The sequence below is a fragment of the Pholcus phalangioides genome, unplaced genomic scaffold (genome assembly GCF_987345545.1).
Source record: "Pholcus phalangioides strain wild (caught in Gottingen) unplaced genomic scaffold, Ppha-v1.0 ptg000009l_1, whole genome shotgun sequence".
Taxonomy (NCBI): Eukaryota; Metazoa; Arthropoda; class Arachnida; order Araneae; family Pholcidae; genus Pholcus; species Pholcus phalangioides.
The window spans coordinates 41771602-41799462 of NW_028301602.1; the positions used below are offsets into that span (position 1 = coordinate 41771602).

General features: G+C 37.4%; 1 protein-coding gene and 1 non-coding gene across 2 annotated transcripts; both read left to right on the forward strand.

Moving 5' to 3' along the window:
• LOC149083086 (uncharacterized) lies at positions 1-27479 on the forward strand. The gene is made up of 7 exons (XM_089236221.1): positions 1-138; positions 14771-14933; positions 16334-16468; positions 18342-18569; positions 19948-20213; positions 25029-25602; positions 27311-27479. The coding sequence occupies exons 2-6, from the start codon at positions 14786-14788 to the stop codon at positions 25584-25586; spliced, it is 1335 nt and encodes a 444-aa protein (XP_089092347.1). The 5' UTR covers positions 1-138; positions 14771-14785; the 3' UTR covers positions 25587-25602; positions 27311-27479.
• Positions 3911-3982, forward strand: TRNAA-UGC (transfer RNA alanine (anticodon UGC)). The gene has a single exon. It is a non-coding gene; the product is annotated as a tRNA-Ala (tRNA).
• Positions 27480-27861: the final 382 nt, after the last annotated feature.

Here is a 27861-nt window from a genome sequence, read left to right on the forward strand (position 1 = left end):
AGAGAAACAGCACTAGTGGACAACGCCGGATATACATATCTATCTCTGTACATCTATTAATGCTGACAGACGTTAAGACATTCATCGGCTGAATTGGTCAAAACAAAAAAGAAAACGTCATTACATCTGTTTGTGAAGGTGATGTACAAAAAAAATTACATTTTTTTTTATATTTTCTCACTTTTCACGAATTTGATATGGATGTAAAATATCAAATTTTAAACCTAGAATCCTCATTTCGAATCAAACCAATTTTTATTTATAAAATATCATTCTATCAATATAATTTACGGAAATGACATCACCAATTGGTGACTGTTACTCTTAATACTCAACTAATTGCACAGATAAGCTTCCTCTAATTAAATCAAATTAATTACACCGGTCTAATTTCAGCAAGCATCTAGTACATTCTTAACCAGTGCCAAATGTTGGATATTTGTGAAGTAATATGCGTGAATATCTTGAAAATATCAATTATAAACGAGCAATCAAGTCCAAAATGGCTTTCTTACCCATTCTATCCAGATGGTTGTTATTATTTCTCAAATTTTATCAGATAAATCTAAGTCTGGCATTACGATTCATAATGTGTTTTTCACCTACAGTTGTATGAGTAAATGAGTAATTTCTCGCGAAGTCATTTTTTCAAACGGTCAAAAAATGTTAATCAATAGCATTTCAGTGTCATCAGTGAGTTTTTAATTCGATATACAGTAAATAAAAAAAAGTTAATGGTATTTTAAATATTTTTTTATTAATCAATCAATTATTTTAACTAAAGCTTTTTTAATAATTACTTAACTATAAATTCAATTTTTTTTTTGTAATTTATTAGAAATATATAGATTTAATTATCAGCTGAATGCTTTTGTATTTTTTTTATTATTGTAAATTTCAATTTTGTTGTTTTTATGCATTGGTCATTGGGTCGTTTTTGTCGGGCCGCTGTCAACTTATACATACGAGGGCTTATTGGACTGAATCATATCCGGTTTTGAATAGCTTTCTTCCATGTCTCTAATTGTTGGTTTGTTTAGGACAGTGATTCCCAATGTGGGCGTTAACGCCCCCTAGGGGGGGGGGGATGGAATGTTCCGAGGGGGGGGGGTAGAAGCTACGGGTATAACATAGGATTCTATGGGTTAGATTGCGTTGTGGAGAGATGGGGGAAAAAATTTCTGAAGGAGGGAGCGATGGGACAAAAAATATTGGGAAACTATGGTTTAAGAGATCGTTGTAACGTCATCTATCTTCTACGAGTGAAAATAGAACTTCTCGTAAGGAAAGATTCTGACGATGACCGAGCCGGTTCTTAACAAATGATGCCTCACAACGTCCTGGTTAGAACAGTTATTTGTTGATGAAAAAAAAAAATGTACAGACTTTTTACCTCGGCACTTTTTTGAAAAAAAAAAAGGGGGCTTGGATTCATAGATTATACAATATTGCATAACGATAAAATCTTTCTGGACGCAATGCACTGAACACTTGAACAGAACTTTCATTTGTGATAAATTAAATTTTTATGTTTAAAATTATGATGGGGGTTTTTGCGTCATGATACCCATGTCATGTTTTTTCTCCTTTTTTTTTCCACCCGGAATAGATGTTGATGTGGACCAATTGGACTTTCTCCTTGGTGTGCTGTTGTGGCGGCATTGCTAAAAAGCAGTTTTAAAAGGGAAAGCCAGACCGTGACTGATTGGACTTTTTCTTTATATAGCATAAGCACAAACATGCACAACAAACCTATACACAAACAATATCTACTTTTCTTTTCTTCATAGGCCTTCATGGCCAGTTTGTACGCTGACAGTCGGCCCACAGGGCTGGGAATCAGCCAAAATTTAATTCTGGTCTGGCTGGTGGTTAGCCTAGTCACACACGATGAACGGATAACGAAACTAAATATCAAGATCGAATATATGTGTGATCAGATTTACATTATACATACGTTTATTCAGGTGAGTACTCAGGATCGACTTTCGGAGTGGGCACAAACAATTTCTTCCAGAAATTTTTTGAGTTATTAAACTCTAAAAATCATTTCAAACTAATAAAATTGATTAAGATACACAGTAGCCTCTAAATGTTTTTCTTCCGAAAATTCAATTTTCGTTTACAAAAATGCTTTTAATTGTTGAAACTATGGCTTGTTTTCTGGACATTGCCCGTAAAACCAATCTGGCGTTTAAACTTGAAGACGTATTTAGAAGAATGAAGTTTCTTATGATTTGACGGAAAAATACCTATCCCTATAGGCATCCTTAACTTCCATTTGCATCGCTTCCTGAGACGGATGCACATTTCACATCTTTCAAGTCCGCGGGTCAAATATGCGGTAATGGGAAAAAAAACTTGTAGGTGGGAGGTGACCATATATGACCCATATTTTAGGGGACATTTCCGTTATTTTTTTAGTCGCCCCAACATTTTCGTATATATATATATATATATATATATATGTCATTTTTTTTCCCCGTATTTTCAACAAGGCTTACTACTACTACACCACACACATGTATCTCGTCCATATTCCTCTGCGGAACTTCTAACGAATTGGTACATGTTGGAATATGCTTCTCCGTCTTGTGAACCTAACGGAAATCTTGTTTCTGTGTAATGCTTGTAGCGTTGCCATCTACCACATAATTTTCGAAGTATGAGTGAAGTGTAATGTTTGAAGATTTCACCGTTGTAGGCCTGTTGCTCTCTGCGGCGAGACTTTTAATGGGGAGATCGGCTTGTTCTCGCACCTCGAAGTTGGGAACCACAGAAAACCAACTTCAACCGACCACCACTGTGGCGACGGTCGGGTTCGAACCCGGGACCTCGCGATGAGAGTCCGTCACTGTGACCACTCGACCACCACAGCGGCAACGAGGTTCACTTGAATATTTGAGATGAAGGGAAAAATGATTATTTTCATAGCTTAAATTATTGACTTAGACAATTTTTTTGGCTGTAATTGGCAACTTCACTGGCCTTTGACTGTTTCTTTTGGCTGTGCTTAGCAACATTACATGCGGTTTGAAAATGTATTGGCTGCAATCGGACACTTTACTTGCTTTTGATAATTTCTTTTGGCTGTGATGGGTATTTTTGCTTGCATATGACAGTTTTTTTTGCTGATAACCCGCATGAATTACGATTTCCCGAATTTTTATAGAAGGAATATGGTCAGCGTAAGCATCGTATAGTGTTTTATGTATTGAAACTTTTCCACCGGAACACATTTCCCTGGCTGGATAGAACCTCTTGGCGAGCTCCATTTGGCCAGCGGGCCGGAGATAGTGCACCTTTGTCCTGAGATATAAGCATTCAAGTTATGATCAATTTTCTTGACGCAATATTTATTTCCTTAACTTTTTTGAGTTGTCAACCAGCTAAATGAAGTGGTTAATTTTGAAAGACATTTCCATGTCGTAATATGTCATAGGTATGGTTAATTTGCTATTTCTAATGTATTGCCATGTTGCATTTCGCATCCATAACTTAATTTTATAGCAAAACATCTGCAGACATTGTAAAGAGATATTGCATTGAGCTTTCTTAATCTACCTGGGCAACAAACACGTGATATGTTTCTGCATTTAATTTATGGACATACTGAATAACAGGGGTTTCTTAAACTGTGCGCAGCGGGAGAAAAAAGTTTGAGAATCCCTGCGCTGTAGCCGTTAATATAAGCTCACAACTGCGTTATTTTTTTATGAACCTAATAAAGGAAGTAAACTTTTGTAGAACTTGAAGTGTGTTTTGGGCAACTTGCCAAGCAACTGCCGGACATAAACAAAATCGAGGCAATAAAAAGACGTCGATATTGGGAGAACAGGTGGTAGAGCATCAATGCGTTTACGATCACCTATTCCGGGCCTATTCCATAAAAAAACTGCTAGATGCAACGGGGGGTGTAGCTCAGTGGTAGAGCGTTCGCTTTGCATGTGAAAGGCCCGGGGTTCGATCCCCCGCACCTCCAGTTTTTTTTTTTTCGTTTTGCAGACTACTTTATCCGAAAGAATTGTTTTTTTTTAATTTATAATAAAAGAAGTAAATCTGTATCCTCCGGAGGAAAGGACACCATTGTCACAAAACGGAAATTTTACAGGAGGGGAAGGCCGTTTAAAGATTATACTAGGGAAAGACCAACGTGTGTAGACCCAAAATTACAAAAAAGAACCAATTTTTTGGGTCTACACACGTTGGTCTTTCCCTCGTATTGTCTCACCAAAAGGTATAATTCATTTCTATTTCCGTTTAAAGATGTTTTTTAGTATTACGTCTCATTTGTTTATACAGTGAAACGAACTCATTTGTTTTATATAGTGAATATCTTTGTTATTTACTGAAATAGGACTCAGTGTCCTATACCTACGTGTAGTGTAAAGTACTGCAAATTAATAGCGTTATCCCAATATTGATGAAAATGGGCGCACACACAGTGCCTTTTACCTCTAACATACAGAAATATTAATATGGTTCTCTATCCGAACTCTTTTTTTTCTTTTTGGAAATCAGTATGCTTCAAGGCCTCAACTACGTAAGAGAAACCAGGGTGCAGTTACAAAGATTAATTCCCCCCCCCCCCCCAGCCTGTAATGTCTATAGCCATTCTATCTACACTCATTCATCTTATAATAGAAATTCTATTGCTTGGCGTCCGATACTCGAATTACCATTCATTTGCTTCAATTAATAATTGAATACCATTGCCAATAACATTATCAATAGCCAGTAATTAATCACCTTAGAATCTGAATTCTATGGCGCATCAATTCACAGCTATTTTTTTTCTCCCGTTTGGCTGCAATATTTTTTCCTGCCGATCATCGAAATTCCAACAAAAAGCCAGTAGGAAGCCTGGTGGAATGAATGCAGCGATGTGACAGGGAGAAGTATGATATCCACAGCCTGCAGCGAACATTCCTCTCAGACAGGCGTTCAGCAAAACTATACGCAAAGACTTGACCAGATACAATAATTCGCCGACTTATACACTACCCCGAGTTGGGCGATTTCGGAGTTGGCGATTTTCTGTGAAAAATGCTCATTTCTTAAATTGAATCATGATCACGGGACTACTGCTGAAATAGTATAGGTCAGTGATTCCCAACGTGGGCGTTAACGTGCCCTGGGGGGCGATAGATAACGACCCCCCTGGCGATGTTCCAGGAGGACGGTAGAAGCTACGGGTATAACATAGAATCCTATGGGTTAGATTGCGTTGGGGGGCGATGGGAAAAAAAAGGTTGGGAAACTATGGTATAGATTATATTAAATGTTAAGTGAAGAATTGTCTTATTCGATCAGAAGGTGATTATGATGAAACTACACTGATTTTGAGAGGCTATTATGCAAAGACGCCGCTGTGTTGTCATCGTGCGGAACTATCATCGTGAGGATCCAGGTTCGAACCCCTCTGGCGGCACAGTGGCGGCTGAATTTAGTTTTCTGCGGTTTTCCAAATTCGAGGAGTGAATGCGAGCCGGGCTCCAATTCAAAAGGGTCTCTCCGCAGAGAGCAGTCAGCCCTACAACACGATTCTGACATGACACGAAAATTCAAGCATTCACCATCTTTACTTCAAAATATGGAACTCTGATAGCAGCATGAGCTAGTACACGAAAGTCGGACAACATACACATATTAAGGCCATGCGTATACATACACTCACACAACACGTTCCGACATGTACCAATTCATTAGAAATTCCGCAGAGGAATTCGTACGAGGTTCGTGTTCGGTTTAGTAGTATATACGCAAGTTTGAAAATTACATTAAAACCCCTCCTAACGGACACCCCTCAGAAGCTGTTACCCCTCTTTTACGGCCAAATAATAATTTTTCCTCGTATAATAATAAATGTATGTATTTCAAACCCCCGATTAACGGTCACCCCTCTTTTACGGAGGAATTTTTTTTGTCCTGAACGTGTCCACAAAAGAGAGGTTTCACTGTAATTTGTTTAATGTATTATTTTTTTTATGGCAATGATTCTGGTCTGTAACTTTCAATAACAGTAAAAACCCCTCTTAACGGGCACCTCTCAGATGCGGTCTGGAAAAAAACCCCTTTATATTTATACGTATATATCTCATATACATATTTATAAATTTTATACATTTCACAATTATTATACAGTCTACGCTCGTTGTAACGCCCCCACGTTATAGCGACCATTCCATTACAATAACCGGTTGAATAAGTCCCAAACGTTTTCAAAAAAATAGAGATTATCCTATATGTTTTCCTTTCGATATAACGACCCTCCCAATATAACGTCCGTTTTTGGCGGGATGAAGGTGGTCGTTATGTCGAATGTTAACTGTATCAGACTTTGCAAACACGTGAGTGAGCAAAAGAGTGGCTTAAAAAGTGAGCAAGCATGTGAATGACCAAACGAGGGACCTGATCAGTGAGTTACCTAGACCGTGTACAAGTACATGAGTGATCCAAACAGTGTGCAAGCGTGTGAATGACCAAACGAGTGACCCATAGAGTTTGAGCAAGCATGTGCATGGTCAGACGAGTGACCAATAACGTGAGGGACCAGGTCAGTAAGTGGCCTTAGAGCGTAAGCAAGTATGTGAGTGACCAAAACAGTGTGCAAGTATGTGAGTGATCCAAACAGTGTACAAGCGTGTGAGTGATCTAAACAGTGTACAAGCGTGTGAATGACCAAACGAGTGACCTATAGAGCGTGAGCAAGCACATATGAATGACAGAACGAGTGACCTACAGATCGTAAGCAAGCATGTGCATGACCAGACCAGTGACCCCACAGCATGAGGGACCAGGTCAGTGAGTGACCTTAGAGGGCACGTGAGTGATCAAAACAGTTTGCAAGCATTTGAGTGACTAAAAGAGTGACTTTAGAAACACAGTATAATTGTGTCTCGTTCACATGTGCAATAAAACATCCCGGGAAGTTCCCGGTAAAGGGGATTATCACTACAAACCATTCACATGGCGTTTAGTTTATGCCGGTAATCCCCTTCTTCTTTCCGGAAGTCGTCACTGGTTACGTGGGTTGAACAGAAGTGCTTGATTCAAGATGGCTGACGAAGGAGCTTACAGTAGGTGTCGCGGTGAGAAGGATTATGGGAGAGAAGGTCGGTGTTGACCACCAATCCACCCCAAGAAATATGGGCTTTTTTTGATGAGCTTCTCTCCCACCTTTTTCTTCCCTACGAGGGGAAAAAAGTTGTCATACCAGTAATTATCACCAAAGCGACCCCAATCTTAAGCCCCGTTCACATGTGCAATAAAACATCTCGGGAAGTTCCCGGTAACGAGGATTTTCGCTACGAACCATTCACATGACGTTAAGTTTATGCCCGTAATCCCCCTCTTCTTTCCGGAATCGTCACTGGTTACGTGGGTTGAACGGAAGTGATTGATTCAAGATGGCTGGCGAAGGAGCTTATACTAGTTTTCGCGGAGCAAAGGATTATGGGAGAGAAGTTCGGTGTCGACCACCAATCCACCCCAAGAAAGATGGGCTTTTTTTGATGAGCTTCTCTCCCACCTTTTTCTTCCCTACGAGGGGAAAAAAGTTGTCATGCCGGTAATTATCACCAAAGCGACCCCCAATCTTTCACATGTGAGCGGGGCTTTACACATGTGAACGGGGCTTTACACGTGTGAACGGGCCTTAATGGGGAGAGCGAAGCTGGTTTAGCACAGGGGTGACGAATTTGAGGAGAGTAGTCAAGAAAGTAGTCAAGTAGTCGAGAACGGAGAGTAGACTAGAATGTGAGAAGGACAGCAAAATTCGTGGTACAGCCAACAGGCAGCAAAGACATAAATGCGCCTCTGATGGAACCTGGGCCGTGAACGGTTTGAAAGGGAAAAAAAAAGCAGGGAGCCCACTTTACCCTTTTCTATGCACATAATTAATATGAATATACATGTTTGTTTTTGACGTAGGTGAATCAACTTGAATTTGAATTTACTCGTAAAACCCTGATATATATGACGACATTTTTTCTGAGTTTTCACTACAGCATTTACCCACACCGCCAGTATACAAAAAGATGTCTTGGAGACTAACACCATCAAGGTAGAATAAATAACGTTCGGACAAACTATGGTTCTACATGCAGTTGAGATTAGCCATCGAATATCTGGGGAACACCAAAGTCCCCGAAACTGCCGAAACCTACGAAAATAACTCTTCAAATAACACAAAAAAAAAAAACCCTGAAAATATTACTTCAGTAATTTTATAGAATCAGTATAGCAGAGGGTTTTCAAATTTTCAGACACGGTAGGCCAAATTGAAACTTCCCACGAAGCCCGCGTGCCGCCAACTCATGTAATTTAGTGACACGGCCGAATAGAAGATGGCCAATGTGTCCCAGAGTTAAGCAGGGAAAAAAAATCAATTGAAGGCTTATTTATTCTGAAATTATTTCTTTTATTAATTATCAAAATTGATTAGTTCTGTAATAATTTTTTCACTTATTCTTCACTTCACTTTTGATTAATTATTGATTGAATTCTGTGATTAGTTTTAATCTGAAATTACATTTAATGATTCCTTGTGATTTATTGATTTATTATGAGCTATTGAGTGTGAAATAATTTCTATCAGAAATCGTGGTTTGATTAATAAGTTATTTTTCACTAATTCTGAAATTATTTGTTTATTAACTATTTTAATATACAATTTATTGTTTATTAATTATTAATTTGCTAATTAATATTAAAATTATTTCTTTCAATAATTCTGAATTGCCATCAATCCATTCTGGAATTATTTTTTTTCATCTATTCTAGAAAAAATTATTTCTTTCATTTGTTCTAGAATTATTTCTTTCCTCATGTTTTCCATGAATTTCGACATTATGTCTTAGATCATATCCGAAATTATTTCTTTCATTAGTTCCAGAATAAACCGTTCTTCAATATTTTCAACCATTTTCTGACAATGAGCGGCGGGCCACGACAAAAATCTTTTTTTTTTTTTTTCATACCGAGCACAACTGAGGTCTATCGCCATAGGCAATTTACTACCTAGCGAGTTGTGCCGGAATTGTAAGTGTGTGTACCTAACAGTGTGAGTGCGTATCTAGTGTTGTGTATGATTTTTCAGTGCTGCCATCTATATCTCAGAAGTGAAGTGAGTGATGTGTAGTGACTCAATATTTGTACTGTTTGTAGGCCTGTTGCTCTCTGTGGCGAGACTTTTTTTTTAACGGGGAGATCGGCTCGCAATTGCGCCTCGAAGTTGGGAACCACAGAAAACCAACTTCAGCCGACCACCACTGTGGCGACGGTGGGGCTCGAACCCGGGTCCCCGCGATGCGAGTCCGTCACTATGACCACTCGGCCACCACAGCGGCACGACAAAAATCTGCGAGGGCAACATTTGGAAACCCCTGCCCCTCTCCCAACTGTTCAAGCGGGCCATGCGTGGAAGACCCCTGCAAGTACAGTGATGGCGTGACAGCAGAAAATAAATTGTCTGAACAAACTTAAACCAGAGGCAAAAGAGAAAGAGCAAAACCAGAAACAAGAGAGAGAGAGAGAGAAAAGAGCTACGTCATGGACACGTGCCATTTTTTTACAAGAAATCGATACGATTATATAATTTTTCACTTCAAAGTTGAAAACAAAAACGGCAAAAAACAAAAATGTCATGTCAAATATATATCGAGCAACGATATGGCAAGTGTCACGAGGCATTTTTCCCCAGAAAGGGCGAAAAGGTTAACGTTGTGATGTGTGTGCCTTATGGAATTTTTCTCATCTCTCTCTTCTCTCTCTCTCTTGGAGATGCGCAAAAGGAAGGCTTGTAATATAGAGTATAAGAGCCGCTTCCATCATGCGTGTGGATTCCCATTCTTTCGAAGGTTTCGGATAATACTTAGTGATGGTTTGGCTCTTCTCTCTCTCTCGCTCTCTCTCTCTCTCCATCCACTTGAAATCACCACCCACGGATTTCGGGTCTATTTATAGAAATCCTCCGCATCCCAAGTCGTTAGCGAAATCCACCCACACGCGTTTGGGGAGTCGATAACGACCTCTTTCTTTTTTCTCTTCGAATCGAAACCTAATGATTTCGTATGTGATGCTGCATACATGAGATGTTTCGTGTAATCTATGTATAATGAGATATAGAAAACAACCCACACATCCACCATTCCACGAATGCGATGCTATTAGTTTGTTGTCGTTAACGTGATTTGAATTCCTAGAAATGTTACAGAGTAGCGTTTCTAAACCTTCCTTAACTCAAGGATCAGTAAAATATCTGAAACAATTCATCCGACCACTTGTGTCCCGTATTGCGGGACATTCCAGTGTTTGCTCCGAATTGTTTCATACATTTGTCCAGTTTTTTCAACGATGCTTATTTGTACCTGTAATGTTTGCTAAAATCGTGAATAAACGGCGTTTTTATAATTATTGTGATAATTATGGCTATAAACGCAAATATTAATTTTAAATATCTGTCATGTCCAACGTTTTCCCCCCAATTTTTCAGTGATTTTAACTACAGTTAGGGATTTTGCCGACTTATGTTTTTGGTGGCAATTGTCGATGTCCCGTAGTTTAATGTATTTAAGATCCCAGTTCTACTCATTCGAATATTTTTTCGTCAAATATATTTTTGTTTTCTGCGATATGTAGCAGCCGTTTATTCCCCCCACCCCCACCCATCAGCCAATTCTGCAGTAATTAGCGAAGTTGTCATAAATTACATCTTTTGGTTACAATCAGTGATATCCCGTATTTAGGGTCGCAATTTCCCTCATTTTCTTGGATGAGGAATGATGAATCTAAGAAGGTATAATTTTTATTTATACCCAAATATGTATATTAGTAATATCAATTACACAACAATAGAATAATATTTCATTTAGTTAGAAATGAATTATCATCATCATCATGTGTGTGTGTGTGTTGCTCTCCGTGCCGATTAAGTTTAACAAAAAAATTCGTTGAAGAGCTTTGGCTACTGAGATCTGTACTGATGTATTTAGTACCGTGAGATTCTCTCCAGATTCAACAGTAATGTTGCGCGTTTGATACATTAAATGGGCCGCTAGACGAATTCTGGGGAACCCGAAGCCAAACCCCTTTTTAAATCCTATGATTTCGTATAATGTCTGGGGACCAAACTTGGCGTCCAAAAAGGTATACATAATTACAGAATTTACAAAAGTGTTGAAAAACACCTCAATGAAAGAAATAATTTCATAATTGATGAAAATTTATAATTAATGAAAAAATAGATATAAAACTTCAGAACTTTTTTACTGAAAGAAATACTATGAAAAGTGGATTCTCTCAAATCTACCGACACTCACTTTGTCGTGTCAGACACGGCAAACATTCTTTAACATGAAACCAATAAACGTATTCATATCTATCGTGGCTGCGCAGGCGCAGACAGACATTTTTATGTTAAAGCATGGTTGCCGTGCTTGACGACACTGTGAGTGTCTGTAGATGCAAATCCACCCTAATCGCAAAACTACTGATAGATAGAAAATCAAGAATTCATGGAAAAAAATTAAAAATTGGTAAGTTTAAAATTAATTAAAAATAATTTCGGAATTATACGCACTCACACACACTTCCAGCACAATTCACTTTGTAGTGAATTTCCCATTGGATGTGCTTGGTTTAAAACAGACAAAAGAAGAAAGGGACTCTTGATGATCTGTAAATGTGCCGCGGGTCACTTAAGTACTCTGGGGCTGTGCCGCTGTGCTCTGAAAAATACATAGGCGTCGCTGGTCAGTTTGAGTTATCTGGAACTGTGCCGTTGGTCACTCAAGTGATCTGAGAATATGTCGCGGGTCACTCAAGTGATCTGAGAATATGTCGCGGGTCACTCAAGTGATCCGAGAATATGCCACGGGTCACTCAAGTGATTTGGGGATTCACCGCTCTTCACTAAAGCGATCTGTAAATATGCCGCAGCCACTTAAGCGTTCTCGAACTGTGCCACGGATCAAAAAAATAATTTTTTCCCAATTTTTTTTTTTTTTTTTGTCATATGATACATGAGGTTTCCCAAAATTATAATTATTAATTATTTTGATTAAACTAAGATAATAAATTTATATTAATTAGGATATTAATTAATCAGAAATGTGCATTAATTAAAAAGAAAAACATGTGCTAAATTGATGTCTAATTTTTTTCAAACTTTGAAAATATGTTAAAGTAACCAAGTCATCGTATATAAAGAAATTGAGTGATTTGGTCATGAATTTTAAGAGCGGTCGAAAATGGTATCAAGAGATCATTTCGGAGAGATAAATCCTTTTTCTTCCTTCTTAGTGAATAGAAATTGAGGACGACTGGGGAAGGAATTTTGGCTCTGCGGTCACATGAAATTATATTCTGAAAATTTAGAAGAAAAAAAATTTACCCCTAAGAATTCTAACTGATCACGCCAATAGTAGCCACCATGATGAAGGAGATGTAGACCATTTATAAAAAATGGGTCTGGCACTCTATTTAACTGTTTCACGATCACGGTCACATGAAATTTCTGACAAAAAAGCATTTGGCACTTGTGCAAGCCCAGTGAATATAACATACCTGGCCATAAAACCAAATTATTAAATATTCTAAACAAACCTGCATGACAGACAGAATTTTATACAGAGTGAAATTGTGATGAATTCAGTTGAAAAAAAAAAACAAACATTAAAAGCTGCACATATCCTGGTTAAGGAACTAAAGTTGGTGAGTACCTGAGAAGAAATACGAAAGTACCGTAAGAAAATAGCAACGTGACTTTCCGGATGACACTTCTGGAGCAATATGGCAAGCCGGTGTGAAACTGCTCATCACCCAAGGGAAAAAAAAATAGGTCATGTGTGCAATATCAAATACTACGCAGCACATAACAGCACCAAATTTCGAATTCCGCGTGCGAAATATATAAAAAATCCAGAAACTGGCTATATTACCAACAGGGCCATATTACTATCAGACATCCTTATATTACATTTTTCAGCCACCTCGTTGGACATTTTGTCTGTTGTTACCTTTGTATTTGTATTAATTCCTTGTGAATTTGGGGATTCCATCTTATAATTCTAAGTACTGCCGTTTGACTTGATGTGCTGATCCAGTCTCCATGAAAAATTCGATTTCAATTGGAATGTCTGAAATGCGTTGAAGACCACGGGCTATACAATACTATATTGCCCTGGAAGACACCTAGTATAGGGGAATCTTTTCCAGAAATATTTTGAGTTACCTTAAAAAAATGGCATTTCAAATTTAAGTATATTCGTTACAACAGCAGATGTTTTCTTTTAATATTTTTGATCACTTTACGAGTAGGGGGTTCACGTCCCTCCCTGAGTACGCCTATTGAAAAGACGCGTTCATACTCGAAGTATATTTTCCCATCGCTAATATAACGATGGCCGCCACTTCTAAACCGCACGTGTACCTCGTCCACATTCCTCTACGGAACTTCTAACGAACTGGTACGTGTGGGAATGTGCGTGTCCGTGTTGTGAACCTAACGTAAAGCTTGTGTGTGTGTGTGTGTAATGCTTGTTATACTGCTGCCATCTAACACTTATTTTTCGAACTATGAGTGAAGTGTAATGTTTGATGATTTTACCGTTGTAGGCCTGTTGCTCTCTGCGACATTGAGAATTTTTAATGGAGACATCGGCTTGCATTCGCACCTCGAAGTTGGGAACCACAGAAAACCAACTTCAGCCGACCACCACTGTGGCAACGGTGTGGTTCGAACGTGGGACCTCGCTATGCGAGTCCGTCACTATGACCACTCAACCACCACAGCGGCAATATACGACGCAACAATCGTCTTTGGTGCATCACTGTGTGCATCGTGATGGACTTGCATCGCGAGTATCTGGGTTCCACCCCTATGGACGGCGCAGTGGTGGTGGGCTGAAATTGGCTTTCTGGGATTCTCCAATTCGAACGCATGAATGGTGGAAGAGAAAAGTTTTGGAGAAACAATCAGATCTAATCAATCCAGAGGACTCTTGAATAGCGATACTTTAATTTGAACCACTTAGTGTATATTACTATATTATACATATTATGTATGTTGGGTTTTTTTCCCTATTCATCATTACTTAAATATTCCGCGGATCCTTCAAGTGCTCTGGAAATGTGCCCCGTGTAATTAATGTGATGTAGAACTGCGTGCAATATATGATACACGTGATGTAGAATCACGTGTATATATTGTTTATAATTTTTATTAATTGCATTTTTAATTGGGTTGCTGTATTTTTGAAATATCCGACATCCATATTTTTATGGGCATCTTTTTCTCAGCCACCTCGTTGGGCGTTTTGCCTGTTGTGGCGTTGTATTTGTATTTGTATTAACTTACTGTAGTAATTTTTTCCATCTAAAACACATATTATCCATGTGTTATGATCGGTTGAGTTTTCCTCTAATTAGTATTTACGTTATTTCACCGGTCACGCAGTAAGGTTAAACTTCAAACATATGCTTATTTACATGGGGGTTCTCTGTAACCCTCCTATAGATCACGTTATAACATTCATTACATTCTAATGTATGCACATAGAGAGAGCTGATGCTTCTCAAATGTTATTTCAAACTAGACATTAGTACGTATATCTATATACATGATGTATATACTAATGCTGGATTCGAAGGAGGCGGTTATATAAACAGAGTTGTAGAACCCGGAATGTCAGTCAGCAATATCAACGAATAATTATGCTTCGAAATAATGTCATTCACTTGAAATCTGTCACTGTCTCTCTCGTTATAGGTTCCACAATCGAAGATGCACTGGAAAACGGGTCTCGTCTTCCTCGTGTTGGTCGGAATCCTCACGATGGATTTGGTTTCTTGTGAAAATGACAAGTCCAAAGACTCCTCCGAGGATAACAGCGATTCATCGGAAGAGGCCAAAGATGGTCCAGCCATCCGAGGTAATAAGCAAAAAACCTTTTTCGCCCGTTTTTTCAAATTTAAAACTTTTACCAATAATTTCACCAAATTTTCACCATCAAATAACGTATCTATTGTTAAATAGTCATTCCGTTATTCAAGAATATACAGTCGAATCCCGTTATAACGCACTTCAAGAGACATTTTGTTATAAAGGAATCCCAGATTTTTGCATTGTTCCTATGTAAACTTATCTGGGGATTAGAAAACTTTTCGTTGAAATGAGATTTTTGCTGTAATGATATTCGTTAAAACGGCAATCGACTGTACTATCCAATGTGCACTTTAATTACACAGGGTATCTACAAATGTTGGAGCGTGGTTTCAAGATTTTATTGTAGGCGTATTTTTTATGACATGATCACAGAATTTTCCAATTATATAGAAAAAATACTAGATACGCAATCAAACTGTTAGGTACACATGCACACTTCCGGCACAATTCATAACTCATTCGGTAGTAAATTGTCCATGACGATAGACCATAATTGTGCTAAAATTGAATGAGTGAATATAGTGACGGCACCATCTGAGTGGGGTATTCAGTCACCCCAGTTTAGAATCTTTCATATCGCTTTGACTCTTTGGTCTGGTAATATGAGGTTCTCTTTACTACTGAGTCTTCCGCTCCCCCTCTTCCGAGCCGTGCCCAGGTAGATCCATGCGTTGAGACCCTTCAAGTGGAAACCTCCTTCCAATCAGATTATGGCCGGCCGCTCTATCTCAATAAAGATATTTTAGCAGGTGACAGAAGAAGACCGGGACCATGCTGGAAAATGCGCTTGTATGTGTTGTGAACCTAAAGTGGAGTTTGTTTTTGTGTAAATGCTTATTATATAGTGCTTCCATCTGCCATCAATTTTTCTAACTATGAGTGAAGTGTAATGATTGAATAATTGTACCGTTGTGTAGGCCTGTTGCTCTTCGTGGCGAGACTTTTTAACGCAGAGATCAGCTCGCATTCGCGCCTCGAAGTTGGAAACAACAGAAACCAACTTCAGCCGACCACCACTGTGGCGACGGTAGGGTTCGTACCCGGGTCCTCGCGAAGCGAGTCCGTCACTATGACCACTCAACCACCGCAGCGGCTTCAAGTGGAAACCAAAAAAAAAAAAAATTAATAATAATAACCAAGGAACACTTGTGTGATTTGAATCCCCTCATCACAAAAATTGGAGCCATAAAAGAAAAATCTAAACTGCTATAAAAATTCGTAGACCGATTACCCCAACCTGAACACAAAAGCAAAATTAAATGGAGGATTTATTTATTACGTACAACAATGAATCGATTAAAATTATGGGTATCTTATAAGTATTTCGATGTAGGACTTGGTTTCGAATTGTGACATTGACAAATTCCTTTTGTATCGAAACCGCAGAAAAACGGTCCGACGAAGAAATAATGTTCGGGAATCAGCAGAACAAAGCCAATGGCGCAGTTAATGATTTCCTGATGGGTATCGACGATAAAGATGGCGATAAGAAAGCCGAGAAGAACGAGAGCGATAAGGAAGGTAAATATGTGATGAGAAAAATGTTTTGTTACCTATAAAATAGGTTTGTGATACTGTATTTTGAAATATTCGTAGGGGTGTGTGTGTGTGTGTGTGTAAATAGAATAAACGTAATCAATAGAATAAACGTAATCGTAAGAACTATTTCTTTAACTTTTTTACAGGACGAATTCAGATTTGAATTGAAATTTTCATAAATTTTTCCCCCTTTATGATCCTTTAGTTTAGGGATATCGAACGAAAAATTCATGAAAAAAAATTTCTGTATGGTTTCTGGATTTGTCCGTGTGCAGGGCCGTAACTATGGGGTGGGACAGAGGGGAGCAACTACCCCAGGCGGAAAAATTTAGGGGGGTGGCAATTTTAGGTGGGAACAAAGAACACCGTTATGAAATTATCGAATTTTAAAGTAAAATTGCTCTGCCAGTGTTCACAGAAACAATACATTAAAATTTAAAGTATATATATTGTCTTATTCTTCCTTAAAAATTCGTGATTTAAAAAAAATTAAATTTGTGCATGAGTGATTAAATAAATCTCATTTTTGTTTCGAAAATTAGTAAGTTTCTAATACAGGTAAATATGATAACTTCGGTGAGGGAGATTATGTGTAATTGCCGGTCATTATGTATAACCACCGGCCATTTTGGAAAGTTTGGAAATTTTTTTAGAATTTATCCCATCTACTGGGGATTATGCATAATTCCCAACTCGTGTTAGTAAATATGATAAATCGTCAATGAATTACTTAAATTTACCAGACGTTTTGTTCCAACTTCAGACTAGGAGGATTCATTGAGACAGGGCGGTGGACCATGATCTGATTAGAGGAGGAGAAGTCTGGGATGAGGGGTTTTTCGGTTCGCGGTGATGTTGATTATGTTTAAAAATGTTGAAGAAATGTTAAAAAAGCTGAAATTATTGCAAGACATCATAATTTCTATACGTTCTTATCCTTTAACATTATTTTATTTTCATTCAATTTAATTTTTATGGCGAAATATGTATAGTGCGCCCTTCACGTACGGAAGAAACTGATAAGTGGTTGAAATTTGAGTATTTACGTATGAATTTCTTCCATATGTATTATACTTACCAACTTCAATCGGGAATTAAGCATAATCACCGGTAAAAGTGATGAATGTAGGAAAATTTATCAAACTTGCCGAGACGATTGTGATAATCATGCATAGTAACCGGCGATTATGGATAATCTCTGGTTTTTTCCCATGTACCGAAGCATATCTTAGGTCAGGATTACTACACTATAGCACAGTTCGATGAAAGACCTTTGGGGTCGTTCAAGTATTACGTCATCATCGATGGGGGGGGGGGGGTTCCCGATTTGCTGACTTTTGATGACAAGGGGGTGGGTTGGATAATGCTCACGTCATCAACCACCCTTTATGAAAATATGAGTTAGGATTCAGAGGGACAGAGCTGATGACGAAATTTTGCTGACAAGGGGGAGGGGGTCAATGTTTTGCTGACTTTTGCTGACAAGGGGGGGGGGTTAAAAATGGCATAAAAATTTGCTTGCGTAATACTTGAACGGTCCCTTTTACAAAACTTGAAAAACACGACCTGCAAAAAAAAAAAGTGCAACCAATAAGTATATCGGTTACATTAACTTGAATGTAAGCATATTGGTTGCATTTTCCAAGTTTTATAAAAAAAAATTCTAAAACTTTTTAGTGTAATGCAGGTGCCTTATAAATAGGGATTTATAAAATGTTATCGATATATATTATCGTACGAGAAAAAAAAAGTTCACTTCTACGATCTTTACTAAGGTTTATAACTGATCAGTCCAAATTGAATACATAAACAATATTGAAAAATTACACGTACAATAATTTTTTTTTTGTCCTAGCTGTGCAATCTGCAGACACCGAGAATGCAAAAGAAGAAGAAACAGAAAAAGAAAACAAGGAAGAAGTCAAAAAAGCATCGGCTGATGAACGGCTCGGAGATGTCATGACTGCAGACGCTACCTCAGAGATGGCATCATCTCCAAGATGGCTTGGCAACGACGCTCCTTCCGACACCTCTCCCGATGCACTACAATACATCTTTAATTCTCGTCCTATGCAAGCCATCGGTCAGTAAAATTGAACGAATAAATATAAAATATACAGGGTAAAAACTTTAGTCCGTTTCACCTGAAACAACTCGCAAATGTTGGCTATGGAAACACTTTCAATTAGATAAAGTGCGTATTGAAAAATAACGTGCTCCTCTGATAGATGAGTCATTTAATTTACCAAGGGCCGGATTTGTACTGAGATACGAAATTTAATTTTTTATACATCCCCCCTCCTCTAATTCCAGTTAGAAAGTTGACTCTCCTCAGCCTAATAAAAAAAAATTCCATGTTTGTAAATGCAAATATTCGTTGAGATTTTTCGAATTCAAAAATCGTAAAAAATGAGAAAAAGAACCGCATAAAGTAACAGACAATCGCATTCTACGCTTCATGTGCTGTTCTTTCCTTCATTTTCAGTGATTTTTAAATTCAAATATCTCTTATGAATATTTCCCTTAAAAACGGGAATTTTTTTTTTTTTTAGTTTTAGGAGAGACAAGGCAACAACTTTCTAATAGGAAGTTAGAGGAGAGATGGACCGTATGAAAAATTAAATTTTATATCTCAGTACATATATGGCCCTCAGTAAAATAAGTGACATGTATAAGAAGAGCACGTAATTTTCAAATACTCTTTTTCTAATTCAAAATATGTTTCTATGTCCAGTCGTTCACAAGTTATTTTAGGTGAAACGGACTTAAATTCTCTCACCACGTCTATGTACCATAAGTGCTTTGTAGGGTTTTAAATTTAAAAATAATAGTTTCTATTATAAATCTTTTTCAAATCACTTCACAGAAAATAAATTCGATTTTTTTTTTTTCGACGAAGGGAAACTACTCATTATTTTCGCTGAGTTACGTTTAAAGTAAAGTCAGAATTTGATTGGGAGATATCAAATAGTCAAGAACTGAATAATGTAGGCAAGAATTAATGTAGGCAGGCTCGTACCCAGAAATTTCGTTCGGAGGGGAGACCACTTATATTTCGAAGGGGAAGGCAGAGTGATAGAACAATCGATTTAGCCATCTTTCCTCTTTTTTGTCATTTTATCATATTTCGGGGGGGACTGGACCCCCGAGTTCTTATACGTCTCGCTATGGCCTTGACCAAAGTAATAGAACAATAGACTTAACCATGTTAAATATCAAATATTTCCTCGCATTTCGGGGAGAAAGGGCTATTCTCGCTACGGCCTCAGGAGATACATTTTGTGAACAGTGAAAGAATGAGACTTCCGTTCGTTTCTTTTTTTTTTTTTTTTGAATGAAGCTATCAACATCGCAGCCTTAAATTTTTATTGTAATAAAATTACGAAAATAAGTAGTTAACATCGAATAGTTGCTCAATAACAAAGATTTAATTCTTTATTTTTTTTTTCTCCCTGAAACAGGTCCCTCAAATAATTTCGTAGACGTCAGTGGCGTCTTCGATCAGTCCGACCTTTACAGACGGAAGAGACAGTCCATTGTGAGCAACCGGCCAGTCTCGTTGATGAAACGAAGTCTCCGAAGCCCTATAGGCCAAATGATACGAACCAGGAGGTTGCCTAGGAGATCGATGAGACTTAAACGACAGGTCGACGTTGAACAGATCCTCTCGATGATCAGAAACGCCGAATCGAACTACGGTGGGAGCGAAAATGGATTCTACAAACCAGTGAGTGTTTACCTATCCAGTTTCTGTCACCCTACCTCTGAATGTCAACATGGCTTAACGTTGAAAAGCTTTGGTGATGGAACATATGTAAATGAGATAAAGAAGCACCGAGATATACAGGGTGCATAGCTAACTCTACTTACAGCGAATTAGTGGTGAACCTTTGATCCTAGAGGTATGCTGCCAATTAGAAAAATTATCCGAATAACGTGTAGAACTCAGATGCGGCATTCATATTGCAAAGGGTTGCATAGTCATTAAAATAAAAAAATTTACTTTTTACACGGACACCTTGTCCTAAAAAATCCAATTAAAAAATTGTTGCCCTGTCTCTCCCCTGACGCAAACAAAAAGAAATTCCACGTTACCAATTGCAATATTCGCTGAGATATTTAAATTCCAAAATCGAAGAAAAATTGGGAATTCGAACAGCATATAAATGAAGGAAAAGAGCGTTGTCCATTAATTTGTGTCATTCTTCCCCAACCTTTCCTGGTTTTGAATTCAAATATCTCAGCGAATATTGCAAATAGAAAGGTGGAATTTTTTTTGTTTGTTGGTGTCAAGTAAGACAAGGCAACAACTTTCTAGTTGGCTTTTTGAGAGCAAAGTATCCGTGTAAAATGTTAATTTTTTTTTATTTTAGTAACTATCCAACCCCTTGCAATATGAATCACGGATCTCAGTTTTATATATACATGTTATTCGGATAATTTTTCTAATTGGAAACATGACTGTGGGATCAACGGTTCGCCAGTAAAATGCGGCAAAGGGGGGAATTAATTAATCACCCTGCGTAACATGTAAGAAACATCATTAAACAGGAGCACCTACTGCCATCTATCATACAAAAAAAACACAGCTGTTAAAGTTCTTCGATTAAAATTGGTGACCGGTTTTTGATTGATGTGCCACACAAAAATATATGATGTGATATTATACTAAATATTTTATAAGCAATAATATTAGTTTGATTATTAAGTTAACAGTCGTTCTTTGTTAGTAAAGCAAAATATGTATTGCGGTATATGTATTGCAACCGTTAAAATTTTGAATCAAACTTAATAATGAAACTAATATATATATAAATATTTATAAAATACTAAATAATATTACACCATATCGGGTTCTTTTTTCGGCACATCAATCAGAAACCGGTCATCAATCGAATAATTATAACAGTTGTGTTTTTATATGATAGGTGGCAGCAGGAGCTCTAGTTCAATGATGTTTCTTACATGTTACGTAATACTGTACTGTTACAAAAATAATTTTGAAGAGTAATTTCACTGCTGTCTGAAATTTTATGGGGGTAGTTTTGTATAAAAAAAAAGCGGGACATTTTTTTAAAAAAATAGAAATAACTCTGTATCGAAAGAAAAACCTAAAATTTGAAGTATTTTCACTCTTCAATGAAATTTGGAGGAGTAAAATCGGATTTTGATGCGTGAATCTAGATGCGAACTGGCAAACACTGGTCATAATTATCGTAATTCTTTTATAAGTCATGAAAATAATCTTAACTCTTGATTTAAAAAATTTAAGTAAAACCTTGTTGAAAATAAGGAAAAAAAATGGAACATTTCATAAAAACGTAATATATATATGTATAGCATGCATTATAAAAGAGCAACTGACAGAAACCAGATTTATTTGAAACACTTCAAAAGTCAGAGTATAGCGCCAAAAAGGCAGCTTTATACACATAACTCGAAATTATGAAATTAGAGAATTTTTTAATAAATTTAAAAATAAATTAGAAGAAATTGAGAAAAAAGGAAAATAGTATGGATCAAAATGAGGAGGTCGTTCTCAAGGGGGGGACCCCCCCCCCCTCCTTGCTCCAAAATGCAAAAAATATTTCTAATTCATACCACGTGGTTTAAAGACGGCATTTGAAATGTCGAATTTTTGGTAGGTTTCATTTTAATTTATTTTATTCTTCAATTTTTATATTTTCAACTTTTAAACACACTTTTGTGTAAATATCTATTGAATATTTTGCTACTCGTGTGATTTTTCATGTTTTTTGGTTATAATTTTGTATTTTCTCATATTGGTTTTTGACTTCCAAAGCTTGTTTATCTAAAAAATGTCGGGGGAACTGATGGTAAATTTATGCCTATTAAGCCTACCATCATTAGAAACATTTTTTGCAGTTTAGAGCAATGTGGGGGTGGGGGGGGTTTCCCCCTTGAGACGACCTCCTCATATATTGATCTATATTATTTTCCTTTTTTTTCAATTTCTTCTAATTTATTTTTCATTTTACGTCTTCTCATTTCATCTCTAATTTTGTATATATATTACAGAAAATGTGACAAATCTATTATGCATAATAACCGGTTATTATGCATACTTACCAGTCGTTTTGGTAAGTTTGATAAATTTATCACACTTTTACCGGCGAATATGCATAATAACCACACACACACCCACAAGTGCGGTTTGTAAATTTGATAAATACTTGAAGTTTATCGCCTTTACTGTGATTATGCATAATACCCTAGTGTAATTGGTGAATTTGAATTGGTGAATACGAAATAGTCGGACCTCGATATAATCATAATAAATTTTTCGATCGTACCCGATGTAATAATACTATGCATGTATGAATTACCATGTGTAGTATATCATGCAGGACGATTTATAATGTTCACCAACGACGCGACGCTTCAGTATTATGCATAATCGCCGGTGAAGGTGATAATTGTTTTTAGTAATTATTAAATTTACCAACGACGCGTGGCATAATCGCCGGTAAAAGTGATTAATTTAAGGAAATTTATCAAACTTACCAAAATACTCAGTGATTATGCATAATAACAGGTTATTATACAAAATAACCGTATTTACCACATTTACCGTAATATATGCAAGTTACTGGCCAGCGCACGGCAGAAACGCCGCATATCAGTGCCGCTTACTGAATAGGTTGTGAACCCTTTGCTGTACACTGTAAATATTTTTCTTGAAGATTTTTTTTTTTGTAAAATACAGCAGTAGAAAGACGAAAAAGAAAGAAAAAAAGGCATAAATATAGAGAGGGAAGGAAAATTTCTAGGTGAAAGGGATGAGCTGAAGATAGTCTCACCGAAGGTCACACTGAAAACCCTAACGCACACGGGCTCTAGCTGAACACTCAAATTCAAGGCCGAAAAGCAAAGCGTGCGATAAGTTTCTGTGTCAGTACCCGCGACGAAGGTCTCCTACCAACATTTTCTAGGTCAGCCTGTACATATGAAGGTCGCACCGGGAAAAAATTGTACCTAGTGGCACACCTTTTGTGCACTGTTTCCTTCATATTCAATATTACGTGTGTGTAGATACCGTATGTATGGAGTGTGTGTGTGTGGAGAGAAACTTTGCTGTCTGGGGGCGATCAATAGAACCGAAAGGTAACTAAAAAATAATAATAAAAGGCAAAAAAAAAAAAAAAAATGGAGAAGAAAAAAAAATTGCAGTTGGGCGAAACCACTTTTTTTTAAGATTCAGGGGTGATGGAAGATCTCAATGTCAAAGAAACTGAAATGGACTCGTCTGAAGTATTTGGGAGACTGAGGGAGAAGGAGGAAAAAAGAAGACTAGGATGCATAAAAAAATATCTCTTTTGCCCTAAAAACTTAAAGCACGCGTCAAATTTATAGTTTTTTCATGACAACGAAAAAATAAATAAATTAATTATCTTTGTGAATGAAAATAATACATGTTTTCTTGATACATGAAAATATTCATCAAATATTAATGATGGCGAATAATAAATTTTGATGAAACAAATAGATAAATGCCATGTACAACATGTCTTTTTATAAAATACCTGACCGTGTTAATTAACAAAATATCAAGGGATGAGATTCAATCAATTTTGATGTGAGAATATGAATTTTTAATTTTCTAATTTAGGGGAAAAAGACTCGTACGTCCATTTTAAGATTCGTAGAAGAACATTTTTATATATGCAATGAATAAAAATTTTTAGATTTTGATAAATTAAATTCAAATGTACAGTAGACGCTCGTTATAACGACACCATGCGTTATTGCTGCAGGCCCAATTTTTTTTCCTATTCATCCCATGTTATCTTTCATCGAAAACAACGACTAAGAATTAACGTTTCTCGGGTTTTTTCTATCAATTCCACGAAAGCTGGGAATTAGACTGCTCAATCCCGAGAATTTACTGGGAAATTTTTCCAACATTAAAAAATGCCAGGGTTTGTCTATGGTAAAATAACAGGCAAGAGACGAGATGTTTCGTCAATGTCACCTAACGCGTTAAATATAATACTCTCTGTGTGTAATTCATTGAGTGTGTAGTTCATATATGAATACGATTAATTTAATTCATAATTTATTGAATGCATAGCTTTTAAAATGTATGGTTCTAGTGATAGAAATTTTCTTAGGCATGTCTAATTCCGTACAGAAATGTGACGTGCTTATTCTTCTTCCGGGATCCCGGGAAATGAGTTCAGATTCCCGGAAAATTCTCGATTGCATTTTAGTACGGGATCCCGGGAGAGAAACCTTAATAACGACCCACACACAAATATCATTCCATCCAATACAATACAATGTCTGAACTCAGTTCTGCCCTCAAAATCTTTGTTTGGCCTTGACCCTTGATACTAGAGAATTAGGTACATGTAGGTGTATGTGAATAATTATTACAATTTAAAGGCGTCTAAACCCCCTTCCCCTGCGTCTCCTATGGGTACGTTCAACTCTAATAATAATTCTATTTCATTGCTCTCTACGATTCATGGTTATTCTTCAAATCTGTATACATGTTTCTGTCATCCAATTTTCATTTTAGGCTTCAGAGAGATACGCCGGAGCCGGCACGGTTTTCCGACACCGTAACCTCCCTTACTCTTATCCGTACGACAATATGCCAGGTTCTAATGGAGTAGATATCGAAAATTCGCAGAAGGACAACGACATGGAAGACAGCATGGAAAACAATGACCTGGCCGAAGCTCTGCTGTACCCGCCGCCACCATCTTCTAGGTATTTCGGGATCCCTGACTACCCTGTCCAAAACACGGCCAATGAGCAGGACGGTGGAGAAGTCCTGCCAAGATGGATGGAACCCCCCGCAGAACGCATTTCTTCACCTTCGGTATTCACGGTTGCCCGCCGATCCTTCTACCCCATCGACTACAGATTCGTTCCTGGGTACAAGAAAAGATCGAATCTCAACGATGAGGATGACGATGACGTCCCGCCACCTTTGAATTTCGGAAAATGGGGCCGAGTTGTCGATGTCCCGGGAGCGTATGCATCCGCCGAAGATGTGGCCAGGCTTTACGCTCTGGCCAATTTGCTGGCGGAGAACGACAACGCTGGGATCAGGGCCCGCCGCTCGGCTTAGAAGAAAGAAGAACAACGTGAGTGATTCGTTCAATAGATTAGCGTTTCTCAACCTTTAATCAAGGGTGATCAACTCACCCTCGAGCCACTTGAGTGATCTAGAAATGGGTCGCGTCTATTTAAGCGTTATAGAAATCTGTCGTGATTCATTTAAGTGATCTATAAAAATGCTGCGTGCCGCTTAAGCATACTGTAAATGGGTCTCGGGCCGCTTAAGTGATTCGTAAGTGTGCTGCGAGCCATTCAAATGATCTCGAAGCGTACTGCCTACCACTCGAGTGATCTGAAAATGAGCCCTCTCCCCCAGCCATTTAAGCAATTTGCAAATATACCACGTACTACTTAAGGGAACTGGCGGTTTGCCGCGGGTCCCTAAATGATTAGGAAATGTGCTTGGGGTCACTTAAATGGTCTGGATATGCACCATTGGCAACTTAATTGATCTGCGAATGCACTACGAGCCACTGAAGTACTGGAAATGTACCACAAGCCACTTAAACGATTTGATAATAAGCTATACTTGGGTCACTTGAGTGGTTTGGTTACTTGTCATGGGCCGCATCACATGACTCCGTGGGCCAAATCTTGCCTGCGGGCAATGGGTTGACCCATGTATCACCCAAATTATCCACAGGCAAACTTGATAATTTCATTCTAATTGAATGAAAAATATTCAATTTTTTATTGGCACTATCGTCTTGGTTTCCTATCAGTATTTAAATCAGTGAAATTTCTCGTAGTCTCGTAAAGGTTGAACACCCTTGCCTTAAAATTACCGAAAATGATTAGGGGGAAAGGGGTCAGTACACGTATGGCTTCCCATGCTTTCCTATGAGAAAAATCTCCTTCCTTTAAGGAACATTTAAAAAATTTCTATTCATTTTAGGCACCCATTTTGTTTCACTCAAATACAGTACTATGGATATTTTTTATACAATTTAACTTGAGCTCTGAGGATTTTAATTGTTGGGTATTTTTTTTCTCGAATTTTAACTTCAACGACACATAACTTTTTCCAAAAATCACCAAAATTTACCCATATTTTGTGCATTAAAAATTTATTAAATAATTTTAATAAAAAAATCCTCTTGAAGTATGTAACACCATAGTGTTGAGAGCCACACATAGTTTCAAGACATTAGAATGAGTGGTGTTCGGAAAAAATTTTCCTTATCTAACAAAAAAACTTAGTTTTGTGAAAAGAGCACTTTAGTGGGAAAACATATTAGCATACAAATATATATATAATGCCTGCCAGCAGTTTATATTAAAATATTTTAAACACATTTCTAGTACAGAACAGGGTCGACTCAACAGCATCATGGGGCCCTCGGGCCAAAAGGTTTTTCTGAGGCCCTACTAGATAAATTCTAGAAAATTTTAACTAGATCTCATTTTCATGAGGCCCCTTTACTCTTGAGCCCCCGGGCCGGCCCATGAGTTAAGACGGCACTGAGTACACGTAGAACAAAAACTTGAACACAGTTAGACGCAAAATATTTCATGGTATTTGAAAATTAAAAAATTCGAAAATGTGTTTTTTGGAAAATTTGCGTGCACCAACCCCCTAAAAAAATGCTCTATCGAGTAAAACAAAAGCGAAATATGCAAAAGCATAAAGAGATATGCAAAGTCATAGAAATCCCAGCTCTAGCCATTAATGAACGTAAAAAATTTGGTTAATTCATTGTTATTGTTAATTGATTATTTTATTTTTTCATTTAGTTCGCCTCGAGCTTAAGTTCTCCATAAAAGAGAGAGAGAGAGAGAAAATACGGAGATGAAGACCATTCAAGAAAATAAGAAATGAGTGTGGTAAAAAAAAGGAACAAATTAAAATTAGATATTTCTCTTGAATAAACGACAACACTCTGCACTTAAAAGAATGTTGCATAAAAATAATTGTTTATTCCCCCCCCCAATAATTGTTGTTGTTGTTGTTGTTGTGGCCGCTTCATCCCCCCACGCTCTATAAAATATTATGATGATATAATTACCGTTGTATCTGACCCATTTGATCAACCTCCACAAGTGTGTGTGCGTGTGTTGCTGCGCTTTCGTGAAATATTTACTCGATGTTGTTACACCTGTTGTTGACATAGTGAAATGTTTAGGCTTTCGAAAATAGGCCTTAGGCCATTCGTCATATATATTTGACCGAGAAAGAAATTTTATTTCAAATACATTTTACATTTATATATATATTCGTTTTTACACTTATTAAAGCAACTCACAATTTTAAAGATTGAAAATATTATATTGATTTCATGCGTACG